The 12,203-nt window shown below is 41.5% G+C and overlaps 1 protein-coding gene across 1 annotated transcript; it reads right to left on the bottom strand.

Moving 5' to 3' along the window:
* Positions 1-9,518: 9,518 nt before the first annotated feature.
* Positions 9,519-11,640, bottom strand: LOC121514660 (cyclin-dependent kinase inhibitor 1C-like). The gene is made up of 3 exons (XM_041794878.1): positions 10,943-11,640; positions 10,673-10,790; positions 9,519-10,245 (listed from the first exon to the last, which is right to left on the bottom strand). Exons 1-2 carry the CDS (start codon positions 11,475-11,477, stop codon positions 10,675-10,677), a joined length of 651 nt encoding a protein of 216 aa, XP_041650812.1. The 5' UTR covers positions 11,478-11,640; the 3' UTR covers positions 9,519-10,245; positions 10,673-10,674.
* Positions 11,641-12,203: the final 563 nt, after the last annotated feature.

The following is a 12,203-nucleotide window of genomic DNA, read 5'->3' as shown; positions in this document are numbered from 1 at the left end:
TTAAAAAAAGTAGATTAAAGAGAATAAAAATGTTTTTTTTTCATTGGGTTCTGAATACTTTTGAGTACACTGTGCATCTGTCCAAGTGTAAATATCCTTTTTGCAATAGTTGCATTGATCTGCAGCAAAATACTGTAACATCTGTGTCTTAAACATAAGACACAGATGTTGCAATAAAAAGAATAGTAATATAGTAAAAATCCATCTCCCCATAGATACTTAAACAGTGGACATGTTTCTTTCACTCCTTATAAAAAAGTGTGCCTAACACACATCATTATTGGCATCCTTATTTATTTTCATTGTTCCTTTAATCATATGCTCCTTAAAGTGTCTATATGATAATGTTGCATTGATTTTGCATTTATCAGTATTTCTTTAAACCTGATGATGTCATGACCTGCTTTATTTGTTGCCTTTGTTTGTAGCTTTGATTTTAAAATGTGTTTTAATTATAGAGTAAAATAAATTAAAGTCACAGCATCGGGCCGTCTCAGAGCTGCTGTGATATAAATTGCCCTGACATCTGTGTAGTGGAGGCATTCAATAATCACATAGCCTCACTGGGCTCACTGGTGTGTGTCTTCTGTGGGAATGCAGCTCTCTTAAATCACACACACCATATGTTGACGGTCATCTATTGACGGGGCCACGGAGAGAGGCGTTTGCTGCTGGATCAATCAAACCGGAGCGAGCGTCTCTTTCACAGGGAGAGCTTCCTCACACATTGAACGATCTGCTTCCTCAGCTCATGTTTGTTTTGCGTTAATTTAGGAAGAAAAATATCTTTGTATTTCTAAAGTTTGTTGGCATGTTATCAAATCAGGTCTGTATGGCACTGAGTACAAGCACCAATGAGTCAAAAAAGATGCTGTTTAACCTTTCACCACAAGTGCAAAAACAGTTTAATGATTACTGTCTGTATAATAAAGTAGTAAATATATTTAACAAATTGGGATATAAATAAACTTAAAGTGACTACTTTAATATCTTATGCAGTCACAAGCTTCTTTTCCATCTCTAATCTGATGCAGACAAACAAAGGCAGGTTTAGTCATTTGGAGGCCCCTGGCCAAAGCAATTATGAGGCCCTTCCCCGTGTAGCCAAAAGCAATCATGGCAAGTAAACAAAATATTTTGAAGCATGTCTTTTCAAAGCCAGAAAACCACAGGGCAAAGCCAAATATAAAATAAAAACGTCCTTCATCAGCTCTGAGAAGAGCACCATAAACTCATCACAGGGGTATTTTTACATCTCTAGGCCTGTTGGAACTTATGAAATAAAGAATATGTGCACTAGTGGTGCAATATTTGTCTTTTTCTGACACAAATCATACACTTTTATTTATTGCATGTTGTTTAGGGTTTTACCTGTTTGATAGGAAAACATTTGGGGTTTTTGTTTTTAAGGACTTGGACCTCACTGTTGGGCCTGAGGGTCCTCCCAAGAGACTTCATTAGTTAGTCTAAATCAACTTTCATGCATTTTTATTCACTTTCAACAGCTCATTTACATTCTGAATACACATCTTTAGCACCGACAATAACTTTAGACATATCCCTCATATATCTGGAGGCTCCTTGGAGCATAAGGCTCCAGGCAACATGCCTGCTTTTGCATAATGGTGAAACTGCCCATGCATGACCCCTGGCTATCTGTGTTATTTCATTATATCAGTGCTGAGGTACTTTCCCTCCAGTGAGTGTGTGGAAAATTTCACTAAATTGTGAGAGAGTCTGTGATATTTGAAAACAGTTAGGAAATGTTGATATTCTTCCCGTAGTGGAGTAAAGAAGCTGGAGCTGTTAGGAGCCAAGTTTGACCTTTTCACCTCTGCAGGCGGGAAAAGTGGTGCCTCTTTAGACTGACATGTTAAAATATATGCTCTCAGCCACCTCAGGTCAAACGGCCAAGTGTCTTCTAGAACATTTTGCCTCCAATTGTTTTAAATGTGAACACATTTCAGGCCATGGTAGGTTGTAAGCAGAATGACAATCTTGTTTATTTTTTGTTACATATGTTTTTGAGCTCTCTCCCCTTAGAAAAAAGTTTTATTGTATCTAATAGCCAAAAATGCAAAATTAAAGGTCATTTTTAAAATTCTTCCTAGCTACCATTACACCCTGAATACAAAAGAACACTACAAGCAACTCAGAGACCATGTTATTGGAAAGTGTAAGTCTGGGGATGGATATATGGAAGGAATATGGCACATGGGTAAATATGCCTAGATCGGGCTGTCCTCACAAACTGAGTGATCGTGCAAGAAGGAGAGTAGTGAGAGAGGCCACCAAGACACCTATGACTACTCTGAAGGAGTTACAAGCTTCAGCAGCTGAGATGAGAGAGACTCTGCAGACAACAACTGTTGGCCGAGTTCTTCACCAGTCAGAGCTTTATGGGAGAGTGGCAAAGAATAAACCACTGCTGAAGAAAACTCAGATTAAAACTAGATGAATTTGCTAAAAGGAATGTAGGAGACTCCATGGCCAAGTGGAAGAAAGCTTTTTGGCTATGTTTGGTGTGCACCATTCACTACATATCATTACAAAAACACACCATCTCCACTGTGATGCATGGTGGTGGCAGCATCATGCTGTGGGGATGCTTCTCAGCAGCAGCCGGCCCTGGGAGGCTTGTAAAGGTAAGGGTAAAACAAAGGCAGCAAAATATATTATAATCTGTTGTTTAATCTGTTGTCACTTTGGCATTAAAGAGTTTCTTTGGTCAAAAAATCCAAATTGCATTGAGCATGATTGATTTAAAGCAGTGATACAAAACGTGTGGCTCTTGAGCCACATGTGGCTCTTTTTGTGATGATGTGTGGTTCTTTTATGTCTTAATTTTAAATATTATTCCCCAGAAAACCTTAAAAAGGGAAATTTGAGCTCAGAAATGATCCATTGCAAGTCACATTAATCAGTTAGTTTCGCACACTTGTAGAGTTTGCATTATTTGTCAGTCCTAATTTTTTTGTCAATATACTTCCATTGCCCTTACTTCAATTTTCTGCCCATTTTTAATCATTTTTACTGCTTTAAGCCTAATTTTGCCTTTTAATGCCACTATCTTTTCACATTTTTGACCATTTTCCCACCTTTTTGCCTTTTTTATTCACCTTGCACTAATTTTTGCCATGTCTGTGCCTTTTTTGGACCATTTTTGCCACCTGTAATTCATTTATTTTTTTGTCACTTTTCATCCATTTTTGCCACTTTCTGCCCTTATTCTGCCATTTTGTCTGCCTATTTTTGTAACTTCTCATCTAGTTTTTGCCATTTTATGCCTACTTTGCCCCTTTGACCCAGTTTTGCCATTTGTTTGCTGCTTTTAGCTCATTTTAGTCACTTTCACTCATTTTCCTGCCATCTTTTTGCTGCTTTTTGACTGTTTTTGCCACCTATAACTCATTTTGTCAATTCTTACTCATTTTTTCACTTTCTACCTTTTTGGCCACTTTCCTACACCATTTTTGACACTTTTCAACCATTCTTTGACACTTTTTGCTGTTTTTTCACCATTTTGCCACCTTTAACTTACCTTTATTGCCACTTTAACACATTTTGCCACTTTTCACCACTTAAATTGTAGCTCTTGCGAAGGTAGTTTTCAACAATTTGGCTCTTTGGTTGAGCAGCAGAGTTGAGTAACACTGATTTATAAAATCAATAAAAAGGTAAAACATCCAAGAGGGTGAATACTTTTTAAAGGAACTGTAAATAAATTCAGGGTAATATTGCCTAGGCTTAATTAGTGGGGATGCTGAGCATCCACACTATTGATATTCATGTCGGCCATTTTGTTTATTGTTCTTCTTCCTCGCCAGCTATCTCCTCCATACTTTGTCGTATCGACACTGTTTAAACTTTTAAAAATTCAGTTTCTCCATCATTTGACTGCTATGACCTTTCTCATTTCTAACTTTTATCATTTTTTAAAATATGGCTATTTTCATGCTATTTTTCAGCTATTTCTATGCCTTTTCAGCCATTGAATGCAATTTTCAGCTACTTTGAGGCCCAAATCAGCTATTTTATGCTATTTTCAGCTATTTTAAGGCTATTTTCAGCTGTTTATAGTCTGCCTTCAGCTATTTTTATCCTTTTTTGAGCTATTGAATGCCATTTTCAGCTACTTTTATGTCAATTTATGTTATTTTTATGCTATTTTTGTGCTTTTGGCTATTTTCAGCAGTTCTTCCACAATTAAGCTCTCAGCATCTACACGCAATTTCAGCTGAAATTGCAATTTTGATCTCGTTGTTGTTCAAACGTCTTCCTATAACAGGAAACTTTCAGAATAATTTCATTTGTGATATTGATATAACTTAACACTTCTGTTTGTCCTCAGAAAATCAAAGTTTCAGTCCAGACATCTCTTTTCTTCTCTTTTGTCTGAGTGTTTTCAGGACCAGGTCAGAGCAGACATTAGCTGCTCACTCCATCATGTCGTGAAACTCTGTAAAGGATCTGCTTTTCCGCGTTCAGCTTTAAATCCAATCCCCTTGATGCGTGGGGAGAGCAAAGTGAATTAGAAGATTGAGGTGGGAGGCTGATTAACCCCCCCTTCTCCTCCTCCCTCCTCCCTCCTCCTCTCCTTCCAGCCAGGACCAAAGTCGAGATGCAAAGAAAAGGAGGAGACAGAAAGAAGATATTTGAAAAGCTGCCACGAGTTCCCTGTCACACCGCCTCCTGCGTGGATTGAGCCGAGCTCTTTGTTATCCACGGGCATGAATACTGAGTGGATGTAAAGAGAAAAAAAGCGAGGAGAGGAGAAAAAAAGAAAACATAGGGGCTTGTCTGCATCCAGAAAACCAGGACGAAAATAATTTGACCTGCAGAAATCTCTTTAGGATTGGATAAAGAGACGCACTGCCAGTTCTGATTGGTTGGTTGTGGGCCTCCTTCAGGGTGTTTTGGTGTCAGCCTAGGTGTGTTTTTAAGAAAATAAAAAAGCTGTTAAGGCGTTTAAAGTTGAGTGTTCCATAAGAAATTTAAGCTCTAATTCGTGCGTTTTTGTTTTAAATGTCATGTTGGAGTTTCCTAAGTTGTATTTGTAATAGTTGTTTTGTGCAGCTTGGGCTTTTATTTTGAAAAGGTTTGGGTTAGTTTCATCACTTTTCGCTATCTTGGTGCTGTTAAAATCTCACAGTGCCACCTAAACTGGCATCTAAATGCGATTTAAACGTGCAGGATCCGTGCGTAAAAGACTAGTTTGACGCTTTTGACGCACGAAACAGACGCACAAACAACAGCTTCCCTCCTCCGGATACAATCACCTTTATGCGAACACGTGGGGTCTAACCACTCAGTCGAAGCACTTCACTCGTGGAGTGGAGGGGGAGGTGTGGAGGGTGCACAGGTGTCCCACAACCCACACATGGACCCCCATCCCCTGCGCACGTACACACAAACGTCTAAAGACCCTAAAGGCGCATGGGAAAAAAAAAGGAGAAACAAAATTTGTATTCGCCTTTTAAGCGTGAATATGGAGACGTGCTTTGCGCAGGAGACGCGCTAAAGCGACATAAAGGAGGCATTATTTGGAGACGTTTGCCCCTAAAGTTCAGCAGGCCCGTGCTGCGTCAGGAGGTTCATCTCAGCCTGCAGTCAAATTTATGAGCAGAAGCGTCATTCATTAAGACTTTGAGTCTTTTGAGTTTGTGATGAACCTCAGATTAAAGTCTGGAGTGAGGAGTTTGCTCTTGTTTTATCTCAGAATCGCTGACTGCATGGCTACAATGATCTTAGTCCTCATGATTGCATCTTATGTAAAGAGAAACAAATATTTGATTCGACAAATAAAGCCAGATTTTTTACTTTATCAATAACTATGGGGGTACTTTTTGGTTTGCAGGCCTTCAGCACACCCAGACCTGGATTTAGGCCCTCGAATGGTTACGCTATATGCTTTTTTTAAAAAGACTTTTTGGGGGTAGGAGGGGTAAAGGGGGTCAGGGAGCTTTAACTCGGTGACAAAGCCTCATTTGCAGGTCAATGCGATGGCACACTCGCCTCTCCTCTCCATCCAGCTCGCCTTTGTTCCCCGTCGCCTGCGCTGATGCCAGATGGTCATGGAAAATGCTAATTCCTCCTGGCTGATTTCCCTCCTTTCTATGTTTAATTGCAGCCTTTGCAGACTGCCCCGTTAATTGTGTGTTTTTGGAGAGCAAAATTAGATTTTGTTTTCTGTCTGAAATTATATTTTTGTTGCAACATTTGCATGAGGCCTTGCAGAGAACGTTTTAAGTGTTAGTGGCTGCGCAACGATTTTCACGTTTGGACGCACTGAGGAGGGACATTTTAGAGGAACTTGTGATGCATTTTACTGGGAAGTGGAGAGATTGTATCAGCTGTCAATGTGATTAAAGGACTGATGATGGAGTAGTTTGTGCGTCTGCAGGGGCGCACAGAGGCCTGATTGTATCCTCATTTATAAGACATATGCACATTCATTTAACTTCTCACGTTTACGCACATTTTCTTTTAACTTCAGTGCCAACAGGCTCAGAATTAGTTTATCTTTATTTCGTGATTTTTTTCTTATTTAAACGCTCATTTTCAAAGCTTTTACGCGTGCCTTATAGATGATCCAAAGCAAAAGGAACAGTTTTTATATCTCATTCGTGTGAAAACAAACTTGAATCTCTTTTTAGGAGGCTGATCACATGCAAAATAAAGGCCACACGCATCTAGTCTATTTTAATAGAACTTATTGTGGTTTAACAATGAAGAAAGGCTAGACTTCAAGTTTAATTTAATGATCTGGTTAAGGTAAAAATATCTGGTGATATTATTGCTCGTGGATGACACAAACATGTCTGTGTTAAAGGTCAAAGAGGCTGCAGGCCTGTGAGGCTCTTCAGCAGCTGCTTGTGTAATTATATTCTCCTGCAGAGGCTCTGTTAATGAGCCCTGTATGGTAGCTGTCATCTCCTTCCTTTATTGTCCATCATACACACAACAGGGCTGAATTGAGCCATAATTGTCACACACACAAAAATTTGTGAGGCCTATTTGAATAAAAGAGAAGAAGTAAAATGAAGGCCTGCGTTTGGAAAGATGTGCGTAAAAGTCTCTACGTGGGCTCTAAAACAGTCTGAGTGAAATGATTTACTGATAACAGTGTGTGCAGAATATTATCATAAACTTTGAGCTCAGAAATTATCCATTGCAAGTCACATTAATCAGTTTCGCACACTTATAGAGTTTGCTTCATTTGTCAGTCCTAATTTTTTTGTCTTTATATTTCCATTGCTCTCACTTGCATTTTTTGCCACCTTTAATCCATTTTTACTGCTTTAAACCCACTTTTGCCTTTAAATGCCACTTTTTCCCCCATTTTTGACCATTTTCACATCTTTTTGCTGCTTTTTGCCTGCTTTATTCACATTTTTGCCATGTCTATGCCTTTTTCTGACCATTTTTGCCACCTATAACTCATTTTTTTTGTCACTTTTCAGCCATTTTTGCTACTTTCTGCCCTTATTTTGCCATTTTTTCTGCCCATTTTTAATACTTTACACCCAGTTTTTGCCATCTTATGCCTATTTTGCCCCTTTTTGCCATTTGTTTGCTGCTTCATGACCATTTTGCCACCTGTAACTTATTTTTTTGTCACTATTCACCCTTTTTTCTGCTACTTTCTGCCCTTATTCTGCCACTTTTTCTGCCTATTTGTGTAACTTCCACCCAGTTTTTGCCATCTTATGCCTGCTTTGTCCCTTTTGGCCCATTTTTGCCATTTGTTTGCTGCTTTTTTGGACCATTTTTGCCATCTTTTTGCTGCTTTTAGCTCATTTTAGTCACTTTTCACTCATTATCCTGCCATGTTTTTGCTGCTTTTTGACTGTTTTTGCCACCTGTAACTCATTATTTTGTCAGTTCTTACTCATTTTTTCTCTTTCTACCTTTTGCCACTTTCTTTCCCCATTTCTGCTGTTTTTTCACCATTTTGCCACCTTTAACTTATTTTTATTGCCACTTTAACACATTTTGCCACTTTTCACCACCTAAATTGTAGCTCTTGCGAAGGTAGTTTCAACAATTTGGCTCTTTGGTTGAGCAGCAGAGTTGAGTAACACTGATTTAAAGAATTAATAAATGGTAAAACATTTTTCCAAGCCTATCAGGCCTTAACCTGTGACCTTTGCTGTAAAAGCTCAAATTCAAAGCCTCTTTGAGCAAACGAATGTGATTTTAAGTTCTATTTATGGGGACAAATTTTATATAGTTACACAGCTGTAGAGACAAATAAAAGCAGATGACCCCTTTAACTCAGAGGGGGGACTTGAGCCCCTGAATGTGTCCAGTCTCCAGCACAGAGGGGACTTCATTAAAGTAACACATGAACAGCTGTTGTCTTTAACATGTAAACTATTGAGATTTTAAAAGTGCGTTGAATGGCCCTGCAGCTCCCCGTGGGCATATGGGCGTTAATTAGCTGGATATAGCCATAGATTAATTATAATATTTTTTTTTCGCCAATCCGTATCAATGGAGCAGCCAGACAAAGTGTCTTTTGTTCTCTGATGCAGGACATTCTGTGGCTGACTGAATGGGTCTTGGCTATGTCTACATGGATTTGCCATATGGCAACAAAAAGGAAAGAATGGAGCCGGAGAGCGCTTTGTGTTGGGAATCAGAACAAGGCCGTCAGAGCTTATGGCTGCATGGAGCTGACAAAGTCACTGCTGCCATCAAAAGTCTCCATTTTCATCCAAACAGCCATGTCACACAGTCGACTAACTAATAGGAGAAACTTATGAGGATTAAAAATGTGGATCTATTTTTTCGTGCGTAATGCCAAGCAGAGAAGGCCCCATGCGCATTCACACACTTTTTTTTTCTGCTCCTGCTGCATTTGGCTTCTTTCAATTAAGGCTAAACTTGCAAGTATGACCTGTTGAATGGTTTGTTTCAATAGACGAGCACAATTACAAAGACTAGTAGTTTTCTTTTTGCAGCTCTGGCAGGTGGCCTCCACGCCCGGTGTATCCACGCCGGGGTAAACAGTGTGTGTGAGTGGGTCTTTTAGAGGGCTTGTTGAGTGCGGGGTTTGCATGTGGGGGTGTCTACGTGGCGGACAAAGCAGGGGGATCCAAAGGCAGCTGCTGCTTCTTTTGGAAGGGGGCGAAAGGGGCCTTTAAATCCCAGCCTATATCCCGCAGCTGCCATGCTGCCCAAGGCTGCACGTCTCAATGCGTTTATCCCCCCGCAAGGTATAGATACGAGCCAGGAGAGGCGGACTGATACGGGGGGCAGAGCTGCGCACAAGTACCTGCGTCCTCAAGGGGGAGGGGCTAAGACTGCACTGAGAGGTGTTTATTGTCTCAACAGTGCAGAAAACCTTGTTTTCGTGAGGGGTTGGACTTCAAATCTGTGCAAGGACGCACAACTTTACGCCTAAAATAGGAGAGTGAAACCGGAATAAACAAAGACAAGTCAAACCAAGTCTCCTTTCTCAGTTTCAAGACCGATTTAACACACTTGTAAAAACAACACCAAGAACCCATGCGTAAAGTTGAAGTGAAATATTTATTCTCATCTTTAGTGAGACATAATTAGGGCACTTGTATGAAAAACACACACACAAAAACGGCTCAGAAAACACAAAGAAACCTATTTTTCAAGTGTGGACAACTATGAAGAAGCTACATGATTGCAGAAACATCACAAAATATTTTAAAAAAATGAGAACAATAAAATAAAATAAAATAGAAATATGCCCTTTGGCTACAACAACAGGGCATTTAACAAATATAAAGAAACATAAATAAATTATAAGTTAAAATAGTCTTAAAATATACATTTACAGGAAAACCAGAACAGAAATAAACATTTAGAAGCTACTGTTTCTATAAAACTGTACACTTTTGGCCAGTGTAGACAATTCTTTAAAAGTCATTTAGGATTGCACAGATGTTAAAACATTTAACACTGTCGAGTGGCTGTATGCAAAAGCAACAATGCTACATTTGTACTGGATAGAAGTCATTCGGCGAAGGCTTTTTTTTTTCTCTCTTTTTCGCCCGTTCCCCCCCAAACCGTTCTGTCCTGAGAGTCTGCTCCCGAGTCCAGGCTGCGCTCCGCCGGGGCGCACAGAGCCGGAGCGGCCGGTCGGTCCATGGGGCTTCCGATTCCTCCTCCCCATCTCCGGCGTGTAAGTAGCGAGAAGAAACATCCTCTCTCCCTCTCTTGATGCTCAAAATTGCGCAGGCAAGTAGTGCAACAAAAAAAAAACACCTGAAAAAGGAAGGAGAAGTAACACACGGTGAGTTTTTCCGACAAACAGTCGTTCTGAAGAAAGACTCGAGTCAGCAGAAGGCGTCACCCTTTCCACCCCGAGCCTTTTCCCGCCACATCGTGACGCACACTCCCCTCCCCCAACCAGCAGTGTTACTACAGCCTCTACTATCACTACTACTGCGATTTCACCACCACAAACCCTCCCCATCCCCCCTCCTTGATAAGACTGGCTGACTCGCGCAACCTTTACGCAGAAAAACAAAACAAAAATACACCTCCATACCCTTTCCTTCAATCTTAACTGGACTTGATTACAATTTATGTTAGAGAATCAGACAGTTTAATGTCTAATGAAGCAGGATATCACCATTTAAGTACATCTTTAAGATACAAACAGTGACAAAAATACGGTAAATCTTCATACCTTCAACGAATCCTTTTTCGTGGAGTTTGTTCCACTGGGATTGGAGACTTGGAGAGGTGGCAGGCGCCCATGTCAATCGATTTTCTTTCAGCAGTCTTCTTTCGTTTCACGAAAAAATCTGTCACAAGGCAAAAGATATGTAAATGAATACACAGAAGTTCGTGTTTTGGTTTTACGCACAGCACTCCCTTGATAACAGTGCAGGGAAAACTACCATAAGAGAAGTGCGCATCCATCGTAGACAGGGTGATTTAAATGACCGATATTTACCTGTGATGTGTGTGTTGTTGTCAGCAGATGCCGTCCTCTTGCGCCTCACACACGGGACCAGTCTGCGGTGAGTCTTCCCTGAGTTCAGTTTATCCGTGCGGTTCTCCTGGTTGATCTCCGTCGGACAGGGAGGGCTGCTGCTCTCGGGCAGGGCCAGGCGCTCCATTACATCCATACGCGGGGGCTCCGTGGGAGCACAGTCCGATGGGGTGGGTGCCTGCTTGACGGGCGTCGCCGGTACCCTGGTCCTCTCTTGCTGTACAGAGTCCTGGTAAAACACCGGGGTCTTATCCACGGACACTTCTTCCCATGCGTAATCCCCATCCAGCGGGGTGTTGGTTTCGAAATTAAAGTTCCACCTCTGCTGGTCCCGCTCGGAAATCTCCCGGAGTTTGGCTTTCATCTCCCGGCTCAGCTCGTCGTGATCCACCGGTCCGAAGAGGTTGCGGCAGACGCTGGTGCGCCGGTGGAGAGGGAAGGTCCTCCGGGCCACCAGCCTCTCCAGCGCACTGCTCGATAACTGCACGTTCGACATCTCCAAAATGTTTCCAAAGAGCTTCGCTTCGATTGATCCCTGATCAGTGAGTATCAGGTGTTGTTTTCGTCGTGCCAAATATTCGTGCGTGATTCCTTCTCCTCGCCTGTACGTGTCTCTCCACCACACACTTCGGTTTAAATGTACCTTCGTCGTGAGATGTGGGGTATATAACCTCCTTACAACTCGCCTGTCAGACCAGGAACCTATCAGCTATCCTCTCATTGGCTGTCCCAGTTTGTCGTCCAGCCCACTCCAGAAGAAGAAGCACGCACAACCCCCACCCCGATTACCCGTCGGCCCCTGATGCCCATTTGGCTGTGCGCCGAGCAAAGCGCAGCGATTTGAGCCTTTTCTCCGAGAACGCAGAGCGGAGTTTCCCGATGTCAGCGTCAAACAGTTGGAGCCGCACTTTCAGCTTACACAAGCAGCTGGTGGTTACGCTTCCATTATCGGACGCAGACTTGTGTTCCCACTCACTGCTGTGTTGCGCGTCCGATTATGGAATAATGACTGATCGCTTACAGAATTCAACGAAATACACAAATTGCACGTCTTCATTCCTATCAGTTGTAAATTCTTGAATTCATTGATGGTGCAGCCACTCTGAAGAAATCATGCTGCCCGATTATCGACCCCTTTACATTAACAGTGGGGTGTGTGCACCCTCCCCCCTTTCTCTCTCACCACAACACCTTATCTCCTCTCCTCCTTTGGTGTCTAATT

The sequence above is a fragment of the Cheilinus undulatus genome, linkage group 9, assembly GCF_018320785.1.
Source record: "Cheilinus undulatus linkage group 9, ASM1832078v1, whole genome shotgun sequence".
Classification (NCBI taxonomy): domain Eukaryota; kingdom Metazoa; phylum Chordata; class Actinopteri; order Labriformes; family Labridae; genus Cheilinus; species Cheilinus undulatus.
The sequence above is the reverse complement of the archived record's forward strand: the minus strand, read 5'-3'. Positions and strand labels throughout refer to the sequence as shown.

What these genes read in the sequence shown, in the direction of transcription:
- LOC121514660 (XM_041794878.1), bottom strand. Translation starts at nt 11,477, where the DNA reads ATGTCGAACGTGCAGTTATCGAGCAGTGCGCTGGAGAGGCTGGTGGCC. An exon ending in CAACAACACACACATCACAG is followed by an intron (nt 10,791 to 10,942) that starts GTAAATATCGGT and finishes GCCTTGTGACAG; the next exon opens with ATTTTTTCGTGAAACGAAAG.